Here is a 27500-nt window from a genome sequence, read left to right on the forward strand (position 1 = left end):
TCTACCTCTCTCTCTCCCTGGCATTGATAAACAGAGGCTGAACGCCGCGTCGGCAAGCGCAGCCTGTGCCAAGTAAAGATGGGTGCCGCAGATTGTGTTATCGAGGAGATAATGGAAGCAAACAAGACAAGTCCTGGCCATCGCGTCCAATTAGCCAGCATATTCGACTACGACATGGATTCTTATCACATTCGCTGACACTCCCCACACAAACGGCCCTGTCTGGCAGCCGGTCTGCGACTTGTTGCGGCACATCCCGACAACTTCAAACAGCTGCGTTGACACGGACGGGCGTGTTCCATCAAAATAAAAAATAAAAACCCCATCATACTTATAATTCAGGTAGCCACTTTTCCACCAATAGTCACTCGGGTACAGTTTGACGAAGACACCCGAGAGATTGTTTTTTTTTACTGTTTCTCAGAAGCAGTATGCCTATACGGTAGGCCTGCTGTGGAGTAGCTAGACAAGACCTCGCGAATCTTACTCGGCTGATGTACCGAGAGCGTTCGCGGACAATCGGCTGATCAATCGCAACAATCTGTGATGCTATCGGAGGGGATTCATCATCTGATACGGGTTTGAAAGCTATTGCGCAAATTCCGAAAGGGCCTAAATATCTTTTTTTTTTTTATAGTTTGGTCGTGACGAGAGACAGCTGGTGTGTGGTCTACGGGGAGTGAATTTTAAGAAATGCGTCTGATGGCACGCTGCGGTTTTTCATGCAGCCCACGGTCCTGCTCCAGGCGAGCCGCAAGAGACGGTACAGACCGTGTTAGGGGGTTTGGAGCGTGTCCAGATCTCCCTCACTGGAGGCCATGTCCTGGGATTGAAATTAATGTTGGTTTGGTTTGGGGCGGGTGTGGGGGGTGGGGGGTGGGGGGTGTAGAGAGAGTGTGGTTGGGGGAATCTAGGTGCCCCCACCCCCCCCAACGTTATACACACCAGCCAAAAGTGTCAAAAGAGACTTACCATCCATCCATCAATCAATCAGTCGGTCCGTCCCAGATGGCTGGCGTCTCTCTCTCTCTCTGTCTCTCTCTCTTTCTGTCTCTCTATCTCTGTCTTTCTCTCTCTCTCTCTCTGTCTCTCTCTCTCTGTCTGTCTCTCTCTCTCTCTCTCTCTCTCTCTCTGTCTCTCTGTCTCTCTCTCTCTGCCTCTCTCTCTCTGTCTCTCTCTCTCTCTCTGTCTCTCTCTCTCTCTCTCTCTGCCTCTCTCTCTCTGTCTCTCTCTCTCTCTCTGTCTCTCTCTCTGTCTCTCTCTCTCTGCCTCTCTCTCTCTGTCTCTCTCTCTCTCTCTGTCTTTCTCTCTCTCTCTCTCTGCCTCTCTCTCTGTCTCTCTCTCTCTCTGTCTCTCTCTCTCTCTCTCTCTCTCTCTCTGTCTTCCTCACTCAAGTAAACACTAATCTAATGATTCTGAAACACAGCGGTGCACTGTACAAAACAAACACGCCGTCAACAACAAACAGACAGATACACTCCTCCAAAAGATGTCTGCCTGCATTATCTCCCCCCCACCTGCTTATTCCTCCAACAATCCACGAGCCCCCTATTAATCTACGGCACTAATTACAACTCCTCGTAGCTTAACAGAGCCGTACAAAGGTACTCATTACGGGATGTCCCTGAAGGTGACAAATTATTTATATTATATTTATTTAATTGGGAAACGATAAACAGTGGAGCAGGCGGGGGTGGGGGTGCCATCAGATGGGCCCTCTCCGCTCTAGGGCACTTGGCACCCGGGCACACAAACTGGGGGGGGGGGGGGGGGGGGGCGACTGGGGGGGATCCCACGGGGCATGGAGGAGAGTCAGGCCCCTGGGCACCGGGTCCATCAGACCTCTGTGTGTGTGTGGGGGGGGGGGGGGGCATGATTACAGTTAGCCAAATGAGTAAGGCACACAGTGGTTAAGGAGAAACCCCCAGTCATGGAGGAACACAGGGACACGCCGGAGATCAGGTAAGCAGACCTGCCTGGTACGGAGGACCTACTGAGAGCCTGTCAAAGAGTGTCTACACATTTCTGTTCTCAACCTGCATTAACATACCGTGGTTGATTAAAAGCAATTTGATGATTAGGTTAACAGTTAAATTGGGTGTGTTCGTACTAAGCAGGGACAGAAATGTGCACACCTTTGGAATGGATCGGGTTACACTGATCTTAGACAGATCTTCCTTAACCCTTGGTCAAGAGTACCAAGTATTGAATTACTGTAATACCCTTTTCACTCTACTGAGTGGAAACAAGCTGAACCAAGCTGAGCTGTACTGGGCTGGCTTGGTTAGGCATCCACCGCTGTGGCCGAAACAGTGTTGGAATGGACTATGTGAACAGAAAAATACCTGAGCCAGCACAGCATGGTTCGGGTCGGCCCTGTCGTGTGTGAAGCTATGAGTCAACAGCCGTGGGTGTATTATTATTTTTTTTAAATGGGGGGGGGGGGGGGGGGGGGGGCAGACCTACCTTCACTTGGCCCACAAGCGCATTAGCCTCCTCCTCTGTCACCGTTAAGTTTCGGGGCAGCAGTGGGTCGAATTCGGGCTCGTTATCATTCACATCAGTAACCACGATGTTCACTGTAGTCGTGGATGTCTGGAATCAAATGAACAAAGACAAATAGACCTTTGTTTGTGAAAGATGACCTTTGGCAGCAGGAAAGCAGTAGAGAAGCTCTTTGTCTGATAAGACTGAATGAAAAAGCACCAAATCCATGGTCATGCTCTGTCCCTGAAGATTGGAAGTGAATAAATACATTTAAATGTTAAACTTGGTAATACATTCGGTTTTCGTCATTCAGAGCCAGTGAAAGGTTTCATAAACAAATTCGCTTTTTATGGTTTACTTGACGTGGCTTGTGCAATACTGATGATGACATATTTACATTCACATCCAAGTGATGAATGAGAAATGTCTTCGGCTTCAGAGAATTAGCATTTTAGTGTTTGATGATATGACAGAAACAGTGGAAAAACAAAAATAAGCAGTTAGAGGTTGTTTTAGAGTGTGCATCTCGTCAATATGTTTACTTGAGTCACAAAACTACCAAACCATATCGACTAAGTGCATTTGGATCATTTCGAAACCAGCTGGAAACAGGTCTTCTGTGTAGCAATCAGAATATGTGCTGCAGGGAAGGCTGTATGAGGTAGAAATCGGAGGACGGATGCTTTCCTCTTAATCTAATAAACCATACTGTATTGTCTGTATTCCGCGAATGGCTCCACTTTTACCAGGAAGCCGAGCAGATTCCAGGAAGCCAGCACAGGCCAATAAGAACAGGTAATTATATCATACTGAAATCCTCTTTGTTAAAAAATCCACTGTTTAAAACCTTATTTTACAATGCAGGGAGTCCATTTGCCAATTGTACATGCAGTACTGTATCACACAGAAAATGTCGTAGGAGACTCGGCCAAACTCCACTTGCACTGAAATCCATTATACAGTACCATTAAGCCTATTGTATGAGGGGGTGATCAGCTAACATATCCGCCGTCATTGCAAATCACGAGTTTGGGTAGGTGGGCAGCTCAGAATGAGCAGAAGGTGGAAATTGCACTCTCTAGAACTTGGAATAAATCTGCTACAGCAATGCAGACATCTGACGTCGGCAAGCCTCTAGAAGTTAGCGACTCATTGTGTCGGGGGGGGGGGGGGACGTCGACGATAGATTCGGAAGACGAATAACGATAGGTGTATTTCCTGCGTGTGAACGATGTCCCTCCCCCATCCGTCTGTAGGAGTTGGACGTCTCCCTCCAGATGGTACGGCCCGGGAGCATACGCAATTTGTGGGAAGCATCACGTCTGGCACACAAGACTATTTAAGTATCATCTCTATGGTGGAACTGACTAGCCTGGGAGTGTTGAGTTCCTACAGTTTCACAAACATGATGGATTTCTCTTCCTTTAAAGGCAATTAGGCACTTTTTTTTATACTAACGGTATCAGAGCAGGACATTCAATAAGGCCCGCGGCCATCATTTTGACGCTGATTAATGAGTTTCCGCGATGAAACACAAAGAGTAGGAGCCTCCAATCTCCTCCTTCTCCACAGAAATGGTAATGTCAAACAGAAACATAGCCCGCCCAAAACACGACCATTTCTCATTGAGAACAGCCCGATAAAGTGGGCAGATAATACAGTGATCGTCAGGGCAGGATAGAGGGTGCCATGGCATTGGTGGTTATTTGCCTTTTGTTCAAAAGCCCAACACCGAAATAGAAAAAGCTACCAATTATAGCTTTGAATAAAGCAGAGACCTGCAGTCGTTTTCATGTGTCATAAAGTCACATTCATCACGGTAACAAGCTAAAGAGAACCGCTGAGAGCCTCCTCTCACACAGACACACACACAGACACACACACAGACACACACACAGACAGGCACACAGACACACACACAGACACACACACAGACACACAGACAGACACACAGACACACACACAGACACACAGACACACAGGAATTATGAATAATGTTCTGTTCTGCACAATGTCATGTTTTGTGTGGACTGCAGGAAGCCATCCCTAATGGAAAAGCTAACATGAATCCAAACAAACAAATCAACAATGTCCTCCAGTAATGATGGCTTATGATGGCGTACCCTAAAACAACCAGAAATAATGTCCAAACCCCTTAACCCCCTGTCACTGTGGATGAGGCTGTACTAACTAGAACCCTGTAGATCAGAGCCTCGGCCTACAGGGAGGACTAAACCATTATAAGCCGGCCCAGGGGGGCCGTCGGTCTTCAGAGGGATGAGGCCTGGCGGGCAGGTGTCCTCTCAGCAGGTGTCCTCCTCTCCCTCTGACGTTTCTCTCTTTCTCTTTTCCACAACACGTTTCTCGCTTCGAGGGAAGATCAAAGCCTCGTCTCCTGCTGCTGTCGACCCGGAGGAGAACCACAGTTGGAGGAAATCCGAAATGAAATAAAAAAAATGAGGATGCGTGGGCGTCGCTGTTTTGTAACGGTGTCGTGCGTCGACGTGTATGAAAGAAACTGGGATTTCTTCATTATGCAAAAAACAAAACAAAACAAAAAACACGTTTAAACACGTTGTGTGAGGGTAATGAGAAAACTGAACAAATGGAGAATAACTGAACATTGGGACATTGGGTTATCATAGTAATTTGGTAACTGCTTAGTTATTCTATTCTGTCCTATGGACATACTGGAAGCATTTATTTGGTTATCAAATAGTGAAAAAGGAGAAGTTCCTATTTTACAGGAATTTACAGCATTACTGTACAGGCATAAGGCAACTTAATGTACATCAATACTATTGGTATGTAATGCGGTTCGTTTCGACTATTAAATCATGGATTATGTGTTCTCCTGTGTGTGTGTGTGTGTGTGTGTGTGTGTGTGTGTGTGTGTGTGTGTGTGAGTGTATGGCTGGGTTATGGCTCTAGGCCTTGTTAGATAGTATTGGTAGCTCCCTCAGTCCCTGGGGCGCACCCGAAGGACCAGCAGAGACACAGAGACGACCCATTCAAGGAGGTGATGTCACCAGAGAGACGCAAGTCAAACTCAACAGCTCAAACAACTCAGGCCCCATCCACCTCCTCCACAGGCCTACTGAAAGCCCAGCTTCTCCTAAAGTACTATTTATCAGACTCGCTAATGACCTGATTTAGCAAGGTCAACACCCCCCCCCCAGGCAGGTTTAAACTTTGCTCGGTGTTTTAAAATATAGAATTATAGAATCGAGGAGGGCACAGGGGGCGGGAGGTAAAACTAAAAACGAGGGAGCGCAGAGTGGAGGAAAATGGTAGCAAGTGGAGAGAGAGCCTCCAACAGTGCTCCTCCACGGGTGCCTTTTCATTAGACTTTCATAAGACTATACCGCACTTTTTTAAAGAGGAAAAGGGAGAAAGGAGGAAGAGAGAGGGGGGAAAAGTAGGAAAAGAGAGAAAAAAAGGAGGAAGAGAGAGAAAAAAGGAGGATAAAGTCACAGACGACGCCGACAACAGGAGAGTAACACTCCGGCCAATTAGGGTGGAGTGTGATTAAATCTTCGGGGGGGCGGTAGGTGATTCACTTATCAGAGAGTGGCAGAGAGAGAGGAGAGAGACATTTGTATTCATTTCCATAAAGGTCACGGGCGCTCCCATGTTACACCTGCCACAGATGGCATCAAAGGGAATGATGTCAGAGGAGTCCGATTGGACGATTTCCTCCTCGTTAAGCGCCGGGTTGAGAGAAGATGTTCCGGAATTGGGGTGTTTGATACGGTCAAGGTGAAGGTTTTGCCTTCATTATTGTGATGTGCTGGGCGTGTACAGTTACAAGTGAGTTTACTTTCAAATCTATTGCACAGACCGTTCGAAAATGTGTCTTAATCGTGCACAGTAAGATATTAAAGAATGTTATTTTTATGCTATTACAACATGCTGAATACCTATATTAATCCTGATGTACATACAATACAATTATCCCCTCTTCTCTATAATTCTAACACGCTTCATTGTCATTATGTAGACCAATCACTCCCACTCCTTGGCCAGGATCCCATTCAAACAGCGTAATGTGGATCTCAAACACTGTACTGTCACTGGGGCCAAGTACACACACTGACATGGAATGGACTTACTTACACTCTCAGAAAGAAGGCTTCCAAAAGAGTTCCCTCGAAATGTGATGTGTGTGAGTGCCATAACTCTAAATTGACCTGACAGGGTTTTCCAACACAATTTTACTCCTAGCTTTTACAGTAGCTTTGCTGGAATATTGTACTTCAAACAACATAGGCTACACTCAGCACTGGGTATGTTGTTTGCATCTCTCAAAAACCCTCATATTTAATAATACAGGAAATAGACCTTATAGTAGACTGTTTTCAGAAGAATAGTCTATGTAGGTTTGCATTTGGTTGATACAGTCAATCAATTGTCAGAAAACCAGACCACTAGATTTGTATTTGTCCCATGTATTAGCATAGACATGTTATCTATTGAATTAACATGGGAGGGCAAAATTGCAAAAGATGGACTTGAATGAAAACCGCTGCACATTCAAACTTGTAGACATTTCAATACACTGCTTTATGACACTACCACATTTTCTAGGGGCCTCTCGTATTTTTTTTTGTGCTGTTGTTTTGTGGTTCAAAACATTCGCTATAAAAAATGCTCCATTTACACACAATGCATCTCTTTTAATGAAAACGGCTGAACAGATCTTTCCGAAAATTGGCCTATATTTACTCTGTCACCACTCCAGTAGACATGCCGAGTGGCTTTTGGGAAATATTCAGGGACGGCTGAGAGAAATTCTGATAGGCAAAACAGCCTTCCTATGGCACTCAAAATATGGATTAAAGACAAGTGGCCGTGTGTCTCTATAATGATAAGGTAGAAGACGGGTAAACAGATGTACAATGGTATGAATAGATGTTTGGATGTATGGATAGATGGATAGCATGGGATAGATCGAACATTGGGTGGGTGAAAGAATGGCATAGAAGATGGATTAAAAGGATGCACTGTGGATAGATGACCGTGGTACATCGGATGGATAAACGGCAGGCTTACCCCATCCGGATGGCCATCTGAAGCGGTGACAACCAGGGTGTAGCGATCCATGGTCTCCCTGTCCAGCGGCTTCTCCAGGACCAGCAGCCCCACCCTGGGGGAGGACAGAGACACAGGGCCCTCTCTTCAACACGCTCTCCATACAGTCCATTTGCAGTTTTAAAATATTACCTCTCACGCTACCAGCTACCAGCAACCAGCAAAAAGGCTTTCAGGGTATTGTAATCAAAAGGATCTCATGCAGAGATAAACATACAAACAGAATTCTGTCATGTTGGTTTGAAATCCGATATTGTGAAACATTTTCAGATTATTTAATTTCACCACAAAATTACTGTTCCAAAAACATTGCAAGGCAGACAAGAATATTTTTTTTTTATGTTTCCTACGTGTGAGTCTTAAAATGAGTCTTTGTGTAAACTGGAAATATTGCAGCCCTGAAGTGGCTGATAGGCTGACAGATATCAGCATGAGGCCAGCTGCACAGTAAGAGTCTGATAGACTTATCACTATTAGAAGGAGATGACTTCCCAGATGAGAGTTACTTCTGCAGTTTGGCAGGATAACACACAAACACACGCATGCGCACACGCACACGCACGTGCACACACACACCCACACCCACAGACACACACACACACACACACACACACACACACACACACACACACACACACACACACACACACACACACACACACACACAGACACACAGAGGCACACACACACGCAGAAAGGCACATACACACAATTTAGACTCCAAGGTAATTTGGTCTGGGTAAGGTAAGTAATTTCTATCCTGATGGTCAAAGAGCGACAGCCTCTGCGACAGCCTCCTGACACAAAGACGAAGGAGTCAATCTGTGGAGTCCATCGAGGAACGCCTTAGAGGAAGGTCAAAGTAATTGGTATTTTCATTCTAATTGATTATTTTTTCACTATTCTGAGTGTATTGAGTGCTACCTACATCTTGTATTGCCCACAAACCCTCTATTTCTATACCGTCAAATATATGGGGAGAAATATATTTCTCCCCATTCCTGTTATTTCATCCCTCAGGAGGACACATAGACACTACACCCCCCCCCCTCGCAACCCTTTTAATCTAATCCACCCACCATGCTCAACTGACCATGACCTCACTGTCGTGGGAGGAGTATGGAACTGCCAGTCAGAGGTCCGGAAAGCAGAGGCCATCTCAGCTCATGCCTGCTTCATGTCCCTCCACTTCCTTGCTCTCACAGAGACATGGATTACACCGGAAAACACAGCTACTCCGGCAGCCCTCTCTGATGCCTACTCCTTTTCTCATTCCCTTAGACTCTCTGTTCGAGGGGGGGCACAGGACTCCTCATCTGACCTAAGTGGTCACATAATGTCCTTCCCCTGTCACACCTGTCCATATCCACCTTCGAATTCCATGCTGTTTCTGTCACCTCCCCAGTCAAACTTCACATTGTTGTTATCTATCGACCACAAGGTGCAGCCTCCTCCACCCACCTGCCCACTCTTTCCTCATCCTTCGACTCTCTCTGTCCACTGACGTCAAGGCTAGCACAATCCTCTACACGTGCTGCTTGGCTGTCTGAAACCCTGCAAGCTTGTAGAATAGGGCTCCGGGCAGCTGAGAGGAAATGGAGAAAAACCCGCCTCCCTGATGACCTAAAACCTTATTTCTCCCTCCTCCTCAACTACACCTCCTCTGCATCAGCTGCTAAAGCTTCTTACTACCATTCCAAAATTCAATCCTCTGCCTCTGACCCAAGGAAACTGTTCTCCACATTTTCCTCACTCCTCAACCCACCTCCCCCCAAATCTCCTCCTCCCTGTCTGCAGAAGACTTTGTCACCTACTTGAAAAAATTACCTCTCGCCAACACTGCAATCACTCCTCCCAAACCCACTGCGCTACACTTGGTCTCTGGTTTATCAGCTCTTTCCCCCTTCTCCCCTGATGATATTCTAAAACTGGTCACATCCAAGCGGGCAACCACCTGCCCTCTCGATCCTATCCCCTCCCCCCTTCTCCAATCAATTTCCAAAGACCTCCTTTCTTTCCTTACCACCATAATCAATTCCTATCCACATGATCTGTCCCAGCTGCCTTCAAGACAGCCAGAGTTAAACCTCTTCTCAAGAAACCAACCCTTGACCCATCTGCTGTCCATAACTACAGATGGGTATCCCTTCTCTCTTTCTTATCTATAACCCTTGAACGTGCTGTCTCTAACCAACTGTCTCACCATCTCCTTCAGAAGAACCTCCTTGAACCTCACCAATCCGGCTTTAAGGCTGGCCACTCTACTGACACTCTCCTTGCTGTCACGGAGGCCCTCCACTCTGCTCGAGCTTCCTCCCTCTCCTCTGTTCTCATTCTTCTGGACCTGTCTGCTGCATTTGACACAGTAAACCACCCGATCCTTCTCTCCACCTCAGAACTGGGCATCTCTGGCTCTGCACTCTCCTGGTTTGAATCCTACCTGGCCGATCGCTCTTACCAGGTGACATGGAGAGGATCACTGGCTTCTCCACGAGCCCAAACCACTGGGGTCCCCCAGGGCTCCGTCCTAGGACCCTTACTGTTCTCCCTGTATACCAAATCTCTTGGCTCATTCATTTCCTCACATGGTTTCTCCTACCACTGCTACGCATATGACACTCAACTCTTTCTCTTTCCCCCCCCTCTGACTCACAGGTGGCAACACGTGTCTTTGCGTGACAGCCGACCACCTCAAGCTCAACCTAAACAAGACTGAGGTGCTCTTCCTCCCTGGGAAAGCCTGCCCTCTCCAAGACTTCTCCATCACAGTAGAGAACTCTACTGTGACCTCCTCCCAGACAGCAAATAATCTTGGGGTGATCCTTGACAACAACTTATCCTGTGTGGCGAACATCACAGCGACAGCACACTCCTGTAGATTCTTCCTCTACAACATCAGAAGGATACGTCCATTCCTCACGTAAGAAGCAGCACAACTCTTGGTCCAGACACTTGTGATCCCGCCTTGACTATTGCAACACACTCTTGGCCACGCTCCCCGCCTCCACCATCAGACCTCTGCAGCTCATCCAGAATAATAATAATAATATTAATAATAATAATAATAATTCTTACTTCTTCTAGCATTGTGACTGCCAATGGTCCCTGGTCCTCGCATAGATTTATTTTTCTTACGATGACTAATGGATAGATGATTCACTTACTTAGACAAATGTATTTGTTGTAAGTTGCTTTGTATAAAGGCGTCTGCTAAATGTCAAAAATGTAATGTAAGTGTCTTGGCATGCAGACAGCAGTAATTCCAGCTCCACTCTTTGAGTGGTTAAATGCTGGGGAGGATTTTCTCCTGTCAGCGCTGCACCTGTTGACTGTCTGCTTCCTCTCACAGACAAAGGGCCCTAAACTAAAGTGGAATTGACAGCAGCTACAGGGAAATGTGTCTGTAACCACACATCTCTGGTCCTCTGTGGCTCAGTTGGTAGAGCATGGCGCTAACAACGCTTAGGTTGTGGGTTTGATTCCTGTTGGGACCATATATACTGAAATGTATGCACTCACTGCAATGTAAGTCGCTTTGGATAAAAGTGTCATTGTGGCATTACGACTGCCAGTGGCCCCTGGTGTGACCATTGATTACTTTGTCTTATGATGACTGTTGGATAGATGATTCACTTACTTAAACAAATGTATTGTTGTAAGTCGCTTTGGATAAAGGCTAAATGCCATAAATGTAAATGTAAATGTCAAATGTAAATGTGTCAGCTAAATGGCATATATCTCGATGTTTCACCACTTCTGGTTTTGCGATGTTTTCAGGAGTGTGTTACACATGCTCATACATGCTTGGTTCATGTTAATAAATGCTCTCTAGTGATTTACGAAGAGTATATAAACTACTTACGCATGGTTTTTGTATGCTTATTTCTAAAAGTGATCATGAATGATTAAGTGACGCATCAAAGTGTCAAAGAAGCATCAAAGAAGTAGATCAGACAAGAACATCCAACACACCTGGGGAGGCTGACGGACGTAGAAATCAGAGGACATGCTCATTGTAATGCATGGGGTGGAATGAGGTTTCATGCGTTACAAGAGCCCGTCCTTCGATGTCTGCCTCCACTGGAACACACCTACACACACCACACATCTGCCTGGCACAAGGGCCATGCGAGGACCATATGCCCTGTTGAAATGAAATGCAAAGCAGTCTCCCTAACGCAGCGACGACTTCCATGTATATTTATGAGATATTCTTAGAGAGAGTTGTGTAACACACACACACACACACACACACACACACACACAAGCACACGCACACACACGCATACGTACACGCACACATGCATGTACTATACCCAGGCACATGCACACATACACACACACACACACACACACACACACACATCTTTCCATTCGAGAACATGAAGGATGATGATAATGCTACGCGAATATGGAAGATCAGGATTATTAGCAGCTAGTAGCATAAATAGGCTCAGATCCAGCATGGGAGAGGGGAGAGGGGTTCAAAGTGCTGAATGACTAAGAGGGTATTTTGAGGGAGATTATAATCTGAGAGTAAAAAAGCACCAGAGCGCCGAGGTTATTCAACAGATTTGATCCGTTCAGCCTCTGAGGTTGTTGAAGGTAAGCCGGCGGTGGGGTTTTGATCTAAACCACCTCTAAGGCTGACTGCTCATCCAGTTTTATCCAACGTATACGTGGACTAATACAGAGCAGTAATTTGTAGAACTGTATTCATAATAGTCAACGGCCTAGAATAGAATTTGTGGCAATTGCAAAGCAGAAACACGTTAAGCACCAACTAAAAACACGGCAGTGAATAAGAAAGCATTATCACATTCAAAAGTTGCTCAACAGAATGTCACACACCGTGACACAGGGCTAGTATTAGGTTATGATATGTTATGCAAAACATGCTCCACATAAATTCAAAAGTAATAAGATAGTACGACAGGTCTGGGAATCTACTGGGTGATATACTACTGCAGGCTACATTTGAGCTGATCTGCAATAGAGAGAGAGAAAGAGGGAGAGGAGAGAAGAGAGAGAAAGAGAGAAAGAGAGAGAGAGAGAGAGAGAGAGAGAGAGAGAGAGAGAGAGAGGTCCGGGCCCTGTTATCCACAAGAGACTGTCATTCAGACCCTGCTTCCTCTCCCATCTAGATCTCCCCAGCCGAGTCCCCTACTGTTTTCATTTGCCTGCTTATTGAAGAGAACGGTGTCGGCTTATTAAAATTTCATAGTTGTGCTGTATGCAATTTCCGGGGGCCTGAAAATGTGCAACAGGAGAGGCTGATGACGATTGGACTTTTTGGAGTGATTGAAGTGGCCTTTGGTACGGCAGAAGGTACGGTTGCTGGTGAGCAGCTTATTGAAGAAGGGGAGTCGAGAGAGAAAGAGAGAGAGAGAGCGAGCAAGCGAGTAAGAGAGAGAGAGAGAGCGAGCAAGAGAGAGAGAGAGATAGAGAGAGAGTGAGTGAGTGAGTGAGCGAGAGAGCGAGAGTGAGAGAGAGAAAGAGGGAAGCACAAGGGATAGCTGTCTACTCGCAGTCTGAAGGAGAGGGCTTCCAACACCGCTAACCATACAAAAGTGCTCCCCGAGCAATCATACCCAATCTTATTGCGCCGTTTGATTAAATCTATGAAATGATTAAAGGAAATATTTACTCGAAGCAAAAGCAGTGATATTTTTCCCTCACCAATAGCAGTGGAGTGGAGTTTTGGGGTGACCTCAGGACTAGAACTGTTTATTCAGATTCTTCATCTGTTATTCAAACTGAGAAAATTGTTTAATTACTTATTAATTATGTATTTTTTCCGATGCTGAGGAAAGTCTTATCAACAGTACATGTTCAGCCCCCAGGAGCAACACAGACAACTTAAGATGGAGCAGCTGGAGTTATTATCCGGAAAAACCTCAGGAATCAGAAAGCAAACACATCGAACCCAAGATTAAAAACCTAGTCTTCTGCCGTACTGTAGACTCCCACCACTCAAATCAACTTCTCTGCAACGGAAGGGAAAACAATAACACAAATTGTTTCAGGGAAATTTCAGGGATAAAAAAAAAAAATCTGGACGCTAATACATTCTGTCATGGGGTGTCTTAATACAAGCTTACGTTTGGAAGAGCTGGAAGAGGTGGTGGGGATCTCCACTCTGGATGGCGTAGGTAATGGGATCTCTTTCACGGTCGGTTGCCTGGAGAGACGGAGAGACAGAGAGGGCCTTTCATGTCCTGTTTTACGCCGATTCCTCTGTTTTCACAGAGACTCAGAGGAAACGAGAGCATGACAATCCCACACGTAAAGGAACCCCTACATAATGGAACCCTGCCGAGATCAAAACCGCATTTTCACAACAAACAATGAAGACCTGCTTAGCATACGTAAGACTGGAGGCATCAAGGATCGTATCTGGTTCCGCTATATTTGAAGGTGCCTAAAACCGTCTTCATGTAATTTACATACAGCAATGTATTACTAATTGAAATGTACAGAGTTACTTTAGCAGGTACTGGGTTATTACTGTATTCTGAGTGTATTATTTTTCAGAGAAAACAGGTTACTGACAGCTTGAAACTGAACAACATTATACCAGGTAACCAACAACCTTAAGACAGTGACTTTTTCGGATTTACGTAATAGAGAAAATACTTTTTTTTTTGTTTCTTTTAAATGGGAGGGTCGCAAATTACATGAAATGGGAGGCTCTGAGTGAAAACAGGTTGGAAACCACTGGTCTATTGGGCCTATACTGTAGTGTAGGGACTATACTGTAGTGGTCTATTGGGTCTACACTGTAGGGGTCTATACTGTAGTGGTCTATTGGGTCTATACTGTAGGGGTCTAGTGGGCCTATACTGTACTGGTCTAGTGGGCCTATACTTTAGTGCAGGGACTCACCTGTAGGTTGAGGAGCGTAGCCCCTGTCCTCATGGCCTCGCTCACCTCCAGGCTGTAGAGATGGCGGGGGAAGCGGGGCGGGCTCTGGTTGTTGGGGGGGAGAACCTCGATGTACACCGTGGTGATGGAACTCCTGGGGACAGATGTGGTGGGAGTTGGGGGGTGGGGGTGGTGGTGGTGGGGTGGGGGTGGGGGTGATGGTGGTGGGTGGGGGCAGAAATGAGAGAAAAATGATTCTGGGTGAGAAACTCTAGAAGTCAAACAGGGCAACGATGCGCTTGTATTTACAGAAGGGAAGTTGTTTCCTGAGCTGTCGAGGCAGGTTACAAACAGTACAGTAGTGCAATGCAGCGGAGAGTTGGTTTTTGCAGATTGTTTTGATTGTGTTGGGTTTGAGAGTATGAAAATCAATAACAATTTGCTTCCAAAAAATGTTGGAGCCACAGTACGTTGGACAAGAAAGAGGCTAAACCAATATTTGAATTAGTCTCAGATATACTGCAGAGTGCAGACTTAAATCTGGCATAATCCAGTTTACAGTGCACATGGGGAATTCAATTCAATGGGAGATGGAGACTTTCTTGAGTGTTTACTTGATAGAGTTTAGAAAAAAAACATTTCTAACCTTGAAGGAGATGCTTTTACAGAATGCTTACTTCATTCAATCACAGTTGTGTACAACAGACAAAGCCTTGAAGGGTACTTGTACATAATTAAAAAATATCCAAGATATCTCAGTAGGCCATATGGGAGACAGCATTTAATTTTCAAGACGTCCCCCACTGGGACTATAATCATGGCTTTCTTTATAAAGCCTTCAGTGGCATGAATAAAATGGCTATATATGAGTGGACGCATATTTTCAAGCCCGGATCTTCTCCATCGCTACCATTGTCAATTCTCTGTCTCATGAAACTTTGAAAACTCGGCGATGAATTATTTTAGTTTTTCCACTGTGCCATGGTCTTTCTATCTCCATCTGGCCATTGCAAATAATTACACACCTGCTGCCTCCGCTATTATGTGCCGATTATTCTCCTGCCTCGTCAAGATGGCTCCTCCAGACTTGTACACCGTTCCCAGTCATCGGAACACTCCTAATCACCACATCACGTTTTAATCTTGCTGATTTGTCCTTGACGTTCTCACAACAAAGACTTACGGGGTAAGTGGATAACAGGCGCGCTGCTTCTCTTTGCCATCGGCTGGGTGCTTTGCCATTGGCTGGGTGCTCTGCCATATGTGACAATGACAATGAATTGAAATCCCAAGTTCACGGGAACAATGGGAAACGGCGGCCCTCCGCAATGTGTGAAAGAAGGACAGCCAGACGTTGCCTCATTTCACCACCTTGTGCACAAAACCTTCTGTACACAAAACAGCCTTACTTCCTGAATCGAAAGAACTTTTTTGCCCACAGTGTGTCACAATGTATCTCCTCTTCAAATAGAACTCAGCCCTCTTCCCCTCCATTCAATATGTTTCCTGCTCATGTAAAAATCAGTTTCTTTTCTTAGCCTGTTGAGCTATAATATCGATCCTGCAGCCACCAAGCATCGCAGAGGGCACAAAGGCGACAGGATTGAATTGAGTCAGAGGGGTAGGCATTGCCAATTACTGTGAAAAGCCTCTCATTTCCTTTCCCGTGCCAGATGGACTGATGCAGTGAGCGATATCGGCACATTGTTCCAGGCGATATATCCGAAGCCGACTCCGTTCCCCCCTGCAGAACACTATCGATCTAAGAGAGATGGAGGTTACCAGGTCCGGAGAGCAGTGCTGCTGCGGCAAATGCTCGAAAAAAAAAGCACCTGACCCAGTGAGACCGTTCCCTGCTCTGCTGCGAACCCCCAGGCCCCCGAATAAAACCCCCCCGAACCCCACCCCCCACCCCCCGCCAACCCTGCTCCCCCCCGCCAGTGGCCCCAAGGAGCCCCGTATCTAGAGCCTCACCTCCTCTGCGCCTCGGGACCGTTGTCGACCGCCTTCACGGTCAGGGCGTAGGACCGCCCTACAGTCAGGTCGACCCCGGAGACCACGGTGATCACTCCAGAGCTGTTATCGATGACGAAGTGGCCCTGGTCTCCAGCCAGGATCTTGTAGGTCACCTCCCCGTTGGGACCCTCATCAGCATCGATGGCTGTCAGCTGTAAAGCGATACGCCGTCACATTATATTTTCATAATTCTCCAATCGGACAAGAACTGTCCTTAGGTCCACTAGGGGATGGTGAAACATGCCGAATCTCATGTCGTGAGAGAAAGTTAATGTTAGACTCATTGGTGATATATTTTTTAACATATCAAATACAGAATTAAATGTCTCTCGATTGGGACATATTAAAGATTTACGACAGGAACGTTGAGTGAATTCAGAGTAGGAAAGCTGAGACTTTTGCTGTATATTACAATAATCATAAAAAAACGATAAAATGATGACACTGGCACCTTCACACAGTCATAGAAATGCCAAACGTGTATATGTGTGTGTGAGTGTGTGTGGGGTGTGTGTGTGTGTGTGTGTGTGTGTGTGTGTGTGCGTGACTATGTGAATGTGTGACTATGTGAATGTGTGTGTGTGTGTGTATGTATGTGTGTGTGTGTTTGAGTGTGTGTGTGTGTGTACGTGTCAGAGCGATAACTGAACTCGTTGGTCTGACTGTGAACTGTGAAACACAGGGGTTATCCCCAACAAGCCCAGAAAATGCGCGGGGGGCTCTCAACATCCTGCTGAGAGCTTAGCCAAACAAAGTCTGCCATGCCAGCACAATTATTCCGGCTATAATCCATTAATAAATGAGGTTAGTAATACTATTACTCTAAGTAAGTGGATTGTTTGTGAAAACAGCGAGCAGCTATTGATTACCTGTAATACTGTTTCTCCAGGCTCCATGTCAGTGTAAACATTGACACCGTAGGAGATGTTGGGAAAGGTTGGCGTGTTGTCATTGGCATCGATCACCGTGACGGTGACGGTCACCGGAGCGCTCTCCTGGACTCCGTCGGATGCCAACATCTGGGGGGGGGGGAGGGGAGGGGGGTCAGACATATTGAGCATTGAGGAATAAGGTGTCGACTTTGTTGAGAATACACAGTCACCGGTGGGTGTTCTGTCCTGAAATTTGTGAGAAGAGAAACATATATACGAGTGATGGAGAGTGTTAGAACTGAAATGAAGGGCAGTGATGGCATTGATAAAGGGGGACAAGATCAAGAGCGAGATCCCTGTTGACAAAGACATACACAGGCAAAGGAACCTTGTTCATCACACTGAACTACCACTGGGCACATGGGCCAAGTAACATTAACAATACCACAATGCTTTTATATCCCAAATCATGATTGGCGTTCTTTCATTAGATAAAGTGAACGGCTCACTGGGCCTGGTTAATTAATACTCTTAAGCTTCACTTGTGCATGTGTCTGTGTGTGTGTCTGTGTCTGTGTGCTTTAAATCAAGAGATTGGTCTCCCTATTGTACCAACCCTCTAATCTCAGCATCATGGGAGTGTCATGATGCCACCACCAGGAGGGAGGGAAAGAGATAGATAGAGAGAGAGAGAGAGAGAGAGAGAGAGAGAGAGAGAGAGAGAGAGAGAGAGAGAGATAGATAGATAGAGAGAGAGAGAGAGAGAGAGGGGGGGGGGGGGAGAGAGAGAGAGAGAGATAGATAGATAGATAGATAGATAGAGAGAGAGAGAGAGAGGGGGGGGAGAGAGAGAGAGAGAGAGAGAGAGACAGAGAGAGAGAGCTTTTTTCTAAAGCCAAATTATAGGATCAGAGCTGGCCCAGTCTACAAGCAGCCCAAGCGAGTGCTTGGAGCCTCCCAATTGCCAAAGTGCCCCCTGATATTTCCTACTGTATAAATTGTATTTTGTTTAATGTAATATCACAGAATTCCAATACCACGACAACATTGCCAACCACATTGCCAATGCGCTGACCGCTGCCATATAGCGGATGCCTTTTCTTTACCAGTGCTTGATTCCAGTTGTAAAACGGCATGTCACTCACTCAATATTAGGGGTGGGGAGGTGTTTCGCATTATTATAAAGGTGAGATTCTGCTCTTTTTAGCAATATGTATCATTAGCTATATCAGAAAGAAACAAGGAAAAATCTCCTCAGGACCTCCAAAGGAGGTCAGTTAAAGTCATGTCTCCAGGACATCATTAGGGATCAAACCATAATCTACCCACATATCCCAGGATGTTCTCTGAGTTGTGAGTACATTCTGGGAACCCTTTAATAACTTTCTTAGAAGTGTTTAGGGACATTCAGAGGACATTCTCAGGACATATTTACCATCCTTATAGTTAGGATTTAAAAACATAACTAATTGCTTCCGCCGTCTATCAACTAAATTATTTGACTTATCAAAATTCCTGTAAGCTAATACATTCTGGACATTGAAGAGAGGCCATTCCAAATTAAATCTTTAATTAAATAACACCTTATTGATATTTAACCTCTGTTCTATCTATTAACAATGTTATTGGAATAAACATGTATATACAATGCCCTGCATAAGTAATCACACAGTGAAGCATTTTCTTTTGGCTCTACACTCCAAATGTGTGGATTTGACATTAAACAATTAATATGAGGTTAAAGTAGAGATTATCAGCTTTTATTTGATGGTATTTGTGTACATATTTTACTGAACACTTTTTACGCATAGTCCCGCTATTTTAGGGTACCCCTCTAGTATTGGGACAATTGGCTTGGCAGGTGTTTCTGGTAAGTCAGGTGTGTTCCGTCACATCATTTGTGCAGGCATAAGAGAGTTGTCAATGTCTAGTGTTGATTCAAGGCTTTGGATTTGCTTTTGGAGTTTGCTATTGGTGTCTGTCAACATGAGGAACAAAGAGGTGTCAATGAAAGTCAAGGAAGCCATTATTAGGCTGAAAAATCTGAAGCATAGCCAACACCTTAGGCTTGCCAAAATCAACAGTTTGGAACATCATTAAAAATAAACAAAAGCGGTGAGCTCAGCAATTACAAACGGGCTGGTAGGCCAAGGAAGTCTTCTACAGTGGATGACCGAAGATTGCTCACCATAATTAAGAAAAACCCCAAAACAACTCTCCCACAGATCAGGAACACGCTCCAGGAGGTAGGCGTGAATATTTCAGAGACTACCATCTGCAGTAAACGTCAACAGCCAAACTACCGTACAGACACTTCACTGCAAGGTGCAAACCACAAAAAAAAGGATGGTCAGGTAACAATTTGCTCAAAAGTACCTAAAAAGCCTGCAGAGGTCTGGAAAAGGGTCTTGTGGACAGATACAGTAAGATTAATACCAGAGTGTACCAGAGTGATTGCAGGTGGAAAGTGGAGAAAAAAGGATCTGCCCAAGATTTACAGCATACCACCTCATCTGTCAACATCAAACATCGTCCAGGGGGTGTTATGTTTGGGCATGTACTGTATAGCTGCCACTAGAACTTGCTAACTTGTGAAGACATTTTGTCTGTTTGAGTGCAAGCAAATGCCTCCAAATTCATTGGATGGTGCTACATCATACAGTAAAACAATGACCCAAAACATACTGCCATAGCAACTAGGGAGTTTTTCAGGGCCGAAAACTGGAAAGATCTTGACTGGCCAAGTAAATCTTCAGATTTAAATTCAGTTGAACATGCATTTAATTTCCTGATGATAAGATTTTTGGCAAAAATACCTCAAAACAAACAGGAACTGAAGATAGCTGCAGTACAGGCCTGGCAGAGCATCACCAAAGAAGATACCTAGCGTCTGGTGGGGTCAATGGGTTGCAAACTTCAGGCAGTTATTGCATGCAAAGGATTGTCCACCAAATACTACACATTAGTGCTTAATTTGGACATTTGATAATTCTGTCCCATTACTTTTGGGTAGGGGGAGTATGAATAAAAAGTTTCTGAATGGTGAAACCAATATGTACACAATACACACACACACACACACACACACACACACACACACACACACACACACACACACACGCCTATAACATCAAACCTACACCCATGGTTGTATCTGCCAACTTCCTCACAGAACCCCTTGGTTCACATGAATTAAGAAAGACTTCAAAAACACAGGACACCCTACAAGAGTCAAACAGAACACGCCATGATCCACAGTGGGAGAGAGATAAAAGAGCCCTGGGGGGGGGGGGGGGGAGCCTCACAGGTAAACACAAAGCAAGTGTTACTGTAGTGAACCGGAATGGAGACACTCTCCCTTTAGCATTTCTTTATGTCCATAGTGCTTAGCAACACCACACTTCAAAGTCCTGACAGAATGGCGCTGCGGGGCCCATCCACTCTCTTCCATGCAGGAAGTGGAGAAGAAAAAAAACCTCAAAGTGTTGTTTTCCCCCCTCTGAGCTTCCGGGGCAACACGCCACCCTTGACAGTGCGAGCTAACCCGCCGTTCGTCATTCCATGTGAGTCTGAGCAACACTATTAAACAACCTTCACCAGCTCACAACAAAACAACACAGCACAACTCCTTAAGGCAAGACGGACAGAGGAGAAAGACTATTATTTCAAGCATATTGTTATCATTAGCCAAAATAGCCTGCATTTTGACTGACAGTAAGTGAGTTGAGGGTCCAACTGGTCATTGAAATGAAATGAAGTAAACGCATTCTGTCTGAATATTCTCGAATGTCTGAATAAATATTCATGTCGTCCACATTTGTGGATTTGTTTAAGGCGATGATGAGCAAGAAAAAACAGACATGATGAGACTGACCGAGCAGGATTTATGTGAGATGGATCCATAATCTCACACAGTGTGCTCTAGGACTGTAGCTAGCTGCTAGCAAGCAGTGGAAGTATGATTCATACTCTCAGATACCCGTCTTCCTAGACTAGGGCTAGCTGGTTTACTTAGGTCTCAGTGTTTTAATCAATCTGGGACAAGCTGGACAGACACTGAGTGCTCTGAATGCTAACTCCACAACCCCTGGTCCCCAGAGTTGGGGCTGGAGGGAGAGCTAGCCAAAGCAACATTTGCATTCAGACAAGTAGGAAGTTGTCTGGATCTTCACACCATTATTTCACATTCTGATGGTTAGGTGGCACGGAGGGAGGGAGTGAGAGAGGGAGGGAGGAGGGAGAGAGAGAGAGGGAGGGAAACAGAACGACCCTGGCTCTTGAATCACAAACAGGCATCAGACCTCAATCAGTTCATCAGTTGAAATAGACAAAAAAAAAAACAGGTTGAAGCGCAATGCTGCCATTATGCCATCCGTTCAATGTCATTCAGATGGATGCAATCATTTTCAGCGCAATCTCCGTGCAGAGAATGTTCTGATTGAGCCACATCTCAGACAAGTCCATATCATACCGGCACAGAAAGTTGACCTTAAAAATTCTCCTTAACAGACTCTTTTACGCTGAACAATGAGATCGCTTCATTCTAAGTGCCAAGTCTGGCGAGGTGAGCGGGACAAATGTAACTCTGAAAGCCAAGTTCATAGAAAAATGAAAAAAAAAAAATTGGGGGGGAAAAATTGTGTTTTCGGATAGCATGGCACTTCCCAATTTCAAAGCCTGACAAGAGTAGGGTTTCGGGGCAGAGTGATATGGTTGTTTTCGGTGACATTTCTTTCAATAAACAAGAACATTTTATCCGGTGGGAACCTCTGATACCCCAAGCACAAGTTGAGCTGACTGAGGGCTACATCATCAAACATTATGGACGAACAGGACTGAGAGTAACAGAAGTGTGCTGAACTGTGCTGTTGCTGCACCGCTCTGAAATAAGGGTCAGCAACTCCTGTCCCTGGGTGTGTGTAGGCTTTTAATCCTGCAGAGCATTAACACACACCACATTAAACAACAATGGTCCAAGACTGAAGACCCTGAGAAGTTTTTTATTTTGTGTTGGTGCTGGACTGTACAGCCACCAGTAGCTCTGTATAACCAGAGCTGAAGCACAATGCTTTAAACAGCTTGTCATCAGGCTATCTTTACTCTTAAATTGATTAGATTATCAACAACATGATCACTTAAGCTCTTGTAAGACGTCTGGCTATATCAGGCCTAACCTCGTTGTGACCAGGCTTTCCTCGTTCGGAAAAGCCCGGTGAAATCCTTTGCAGAAAGTAGCTAATAAGGGGTGGAAACCCATTTGAAATGAGTGAAACCATGCGACACGTCAAACCAATCAAATACCTAATGTCTTCATCCGCTAGAATGTATGTATAGAGCACACTTCTGGCAAAACAGAATTCTGTTTTTCCTTCAGGTTTTCTTTAATTTTCTTCAATGTTGCAAAGCTAGAATCTAGCAACAACTGTCTGCAAAATAGTCGTACCTCATCAGAAAAGAGTCAAGACGACGCAAATAACAACAAGCAATCATCTACGGGGATGTGGAGGGGGGTTCTTGGAATATAACATCCGATGAAATTGCGAGCACATTCTCCCATCACTCCGTCCAGGTTCAATCCAAGCCAAATTGGCTAATCGAAAATTCTCCAGACCTCCCCAAAGGAGACAAGAGAACAACACGATTTGGAGGTATGTCTACGTAAGACTATATCAGGCCTTAAGGCCTAGTCCTGCAGGGACAGAACCTTGTTGGTGGTTTAAAACAGGTGGTTTCATTATTGAAAGTTGGTTTAAAAAGGTGCTTGCACACTGCAACAATACTTAATGAGAGAGGCTGCTGTATCGCATTACATTAAGGATCCAGCATCTATCTTTTCCGACTTTAATTTTTCAATGAGTGCTCTTACGCTGATTGCTTTCTACGTTGACAATCAATAAAATTGAGAAACTGGCTTTTCACTTTTAACATATTGCTGCATGTGCAGAGACCACATACAAACACAAACCCACACCAATACCATACACGCATACTGTCAAAAAAAACACACACACACACACACACACACACACACACACACGCACACACACACATCCATCACAACATCAAATGCAGGACCACTGCCAACCATCCAAAAGCGCAAACTGGGCAGAGGAATTTGGCACTTTTGTGTGAGCAACAATAGGACATTATTCTTGGGGACAAACACCATTGTTCTATCTCAGTGGTCATAAGGCGTGCGTTACGCACTCCATCATTACGGGACACAACACAAATATAACCACCGCATTCTGCCAACAATGGGGCCATACACGCCGAAGGATAGTACCCGTCGCATAAGAAGGGAACACATTGAAAAGTTTCAAACTCGTCACAAAGGCTTGTAATCACTGTTAATGGTTATGCAGGGCCAGTAAAACATATGCATGTGGTATATAATAGTATACTAGTATAACAATAAAAACATTTTTAAGACCGATTACCATTCTGTGTGACTGCGGTGGAGAATGTATAATATAATACATAAGACATATGGGATTTACAAGCAGTTTATTCTGGTCCTGCTGTGCTGTGCTGCGTTGTGTGACCGGGGTTCTCGTCGCAGCGGGGGAGAGATGGTGGCGATGGCGGGGTCTTACCGTGAACGTGTAGCTTCCCTGCTCTTCACGGTCCACAGGCTTCAGCAGTGTCAGGTAGCGGGTAATCCCCGAAGGTGTCACTGTGAAGATTGTGGTGAAGCTGTCCAGGAATATCTGCACCATGGGATCTTTGGTCTTCAAAAGGGTTGGAAAGATAAATTACAGGACTATCATTTTGGGCCAAAATCCACTAAGTCAGTCTGACTAAACCTTGGAATAGTCTGTGGAACATACAGTAGTCAAGTCAGTTGGTTGAGAGGCAGAGTGTGAAGACATGCAGTGCAAGGATAGGATAACTCTCAGAACGAAAGAAAAAAAACAAATCACACAGATTGAATGACTTTGTCTTGTCAAAATCATTTTGGTTCCATGGAATATGAATATACAGTACTTACTATGTGTCATTGAGTTAATCTGGCACTGGAGTTTTACTGCTTTAACTTGTTGGCTTTGTTGTCATAAAACCACTTTAGTATAGGGAACACTTTGTACACACTAATTTGTAGATTATACGTTTCATAAAGTAGCGAATGAGACCATTATTAGGTATTACTAGCCATTGATTGGGTATGTTAATCAGTGTTTTCTTATTCTCATGTTATTAGTCATGCAGTAGCTGGCCAGTGTGTGTGTGTGTGTGTGTGTGTGTGTGTGTGTGCGTGTGTGTGTGTGTTTGTCTGGAGGCGCTGGGTAGAAAGCTTTATAAGCTCCAAATGAGCAACTTATACGTGTTCCCTAATCTAAAATCTTACTGTTGTTGCTTCCTCTCTGTATGGATGTGTCATAACTGTATCCAGGGTCTGTTTTGCTATTCTCACTGTTCGTCAGACCACTGTCCCATACCTCTCTTCCCTAATCCATTTGAAGTCCAGTGTGAGGCTTTGTAGTCCTTGCAACAAGCCATTCAGCACGCACAGAGTAGCACTTGGGTGTCTACATCTATGAATACAGAGTGATAGAAAAGTCCACCGTCGCACAAAGCCCCCCCACCACCCACCCCCCCCCCCCCCCCCCCCCCCCCTCCCAAGGCCTTGACAGCGTTCATTACTATTATGCACTGCTCAGCACTGTGGATATTGTTGATGCTGCGCTAGAAGATATTGGACTTGCGCTCCCTCCGCAGCCCGAGACATAAATAAAGTCAGCTACGGCATATAAAAGCAATTAGTAATTCATAATAATCACCGCTGACGCGTTGTGTTGGTTAGGTAAGGAGAATAAGCACAATGGAAGAGGACAGCCTCAATCAACTTTAGATACCTTCTGGACGTAAACCAATTAAGTGTGAAGGTAACCGGAGTTCTGTAGTTAGCATTCCCGCACAGAACTCAAATGTAGACACCCGTATAGGAACGTTGTAAAATGTTTCCTAGAGTACGACTTAAAGTCAAAAGGAAAAAAAAAGAGAAGATAATTCACTTCAAAGACATCGAGCTCTGAAAGTAAACAAACATCAATGTCGAAGGCGGGAAAGCTGGAACCATGCGAAACATTAAGGTTAATTAAATATAGTTCTAAAAAAATAGTTGGATCGGGCAGAAAGAAAAAAAGAGTATGAGAACTTCACACTTCTTGTTACATTGCGCTAACGCATCCCATAATACCTACAGGCGCATCCTGGAGTGTGAGCTGAAGCGAGGGGACAAAAACACAAGGTGTGATTGGACAATCTGCTCAACAAGGACGAGGCATGAGGCGGTGGTGTTAAATCCTGTTTAAGACAAACGATCTGAGGGGTATACACATTTATCATTGCATGTATATATATATATATAGTTCTTGGGTACTTCAGTATTCAGTAATTGCAAAGCAATTTGCGACTGAATTAGGGTTCGTTTTTTTTTTTTCTAATACAATGTTGTTGACAGAATAATTACAGGTATGGAGCTGATCAATGCTACCACACATGCTTGGCCTAATTATATTCTAAAATGGGAGCCCATTCTTTATCTAGACAAGTTATTCAATTGAACGTCAACACTGAATCGCTCAGATCCTTTAGGTGACCTCTACACGGTCACAAAGTATCTCCTCAAATGTTTTGATACTTCTCCATAGAATGTGAATGACATACATAAGTCTGATGGCAACTGTTGTTGTTTAACTTCTCTGTGGGTCCAATACAAACACAGGCCTGCTATGGAATGATCTAATCTCCTACCTCCTCAATGTCGTTGTCCAGGGCGATGATGCTGAGGGGAGTGCTGAGGCTGGCGTTTGTGGATACCGTGGTGCCCACCGCCGCTGACTCGATGATGAAGCCCTGGTAGGTGGTCTCCAGGAAGTATGGCGCCTGGTTGTTCTCGTCCAGAACCTCGATGTGCAGGTTAGCGAACGCCGGGAGAGGGTGCCCATTATCCTGCTCTGCCTGGAAAACAGAGGACAGAAAGTCTGGAGAAGACTGGAGAAGATAGGGCAGGAACTAGTCAAGGCTCGAGGAGATAGGACAGAAAGTAGTCAAAACAGGAAAAGATAGGACAGAAAGTAGTCAAAACAGGAAGAGATAGGACAGGAGCTAGTCACAACAGGAAGAGATAGAACAGGAACTAGTCACAACAGGAAGAGATGATTGAAACATGAACACAAATCCACCTTAAGAATGCAGAAAATAACCATTGGGAATGATATTTCTGGATATCGAAGGCCATCTCTGTGAATGACGCCACTTCCTTTCAGGCAGGCTCCTTACAAACAAACAAGGACGCCGAGACACTCATTCATCCTCGAGACCAGCCTTCTCGCCTGCTTGCTCACTCTCTTTCTTTCCACCTTTACTCAGTAATTCTGATCCAATCTATGGGCCGTTCAGCTCCGTTGTGTCGATATACAGGGTAATAAAGCCCGCCTATGCAATTATCGATCATACCAGGCACTTGGGCAGGGGGGGGGGGGGGGGCGGCGGGGGGGGGCGCCTCTCTCTCATAAAACCATTGTACATGACGGATGATAAAATAATTTAATTTAATTTAACACATCAACCCTGCACACTGCACGCGCGCCGCCTTCAAAGGTGTTGTCACGAGCTAATGAATGAGTTTCCTCCTCCTCGGTAATTGGCCCCCCTCATCAAAGAGCCCGCCCCCCCCCCCCCCCACACACACACACACACACCCCACGTCGCATTGGCTCTCTTAAAACACGCTAGAGTGACTAAACAAATATAGGGCTTAAAGAAATGCTAATTTGCACCGTGCATCAAAGACGCCACGAGTCACATGGGTTTACGGTAAAGAGCTTTGTCACTCACGATAAGACGAGATTAGCATTTCAATTAAAGCAACATGTATTTGCCTTGAAATGGCTCTTCTGCAGGGTTGATGTAGGTCTTTAGGTCACTAGGATCTAAACAGGATGGTTACTTTGAGGGGTGGCTATACCGTAAATACTGTGGTAATACAGCTAATGGTAAAGAACCAGACAAATCTATGATCTTTTGATGGCTGTCTCTTGTGAATAAGACACACCAAAACGGCACGCTTGACACACTCAACACTCAATCACCATACTTTAGAAATATGATTTCTTGAAGAGCATATTTCTCAGTCACATTCGTAAATAAAAAATCGACACCGCA

General features: G+C 45.0%; 1 protein-coding gene across 1 annotated transcript in view; it reads right to left on the minus strand.

Annotated features, from left to right (window-relative positions):
• Positions 1-27500, minus strand: part of pcdh15b (protocadherin-related 15b) — a gene marked incomplete at its 5' end in the record, with an annotated part of 120845 nt that overhangs the window by 49746 nt on the left and 43599 nt on the right. Inside the window, 8 exons of the mRNA XM_083688217.1 lie at positions 2467-2595; positions 7540-7633; positions 13680-13759; positions 14464-14596; positions 16417-16610; positions 17328-17477; positions 23927-24061; positions 26088-26294. Coding sequence (XP_083544343.1) covers positions 2467-2595; positions 7540-7633; positions 13680-13759; positions 14464-14596; positions 16417-16610; positions 17328-17477; positions 23927-24061; positions 26088-26294 — 1122 coding nt within the window. The remainder of the gene's footprint in view (positions 1-2466; positions 2596-7539; positions 7634-13679; positions 13760-14463; positions 14597-16416; positions 16611-17327; positions 17478-23926; positions 24062-26087; positions 26295-27500) is intronic.

This window comes from Argentina silus (genome assembly GCF_951799395.1).
Source record: "Argentina silus genome assembly, chromosome: 16".
Lineage (NCBI taxonomy): Eukaryota > Metazoa > Chordata > Actinopteri > Argentiniformes > Argentinidae > Argentina > Argentina silus.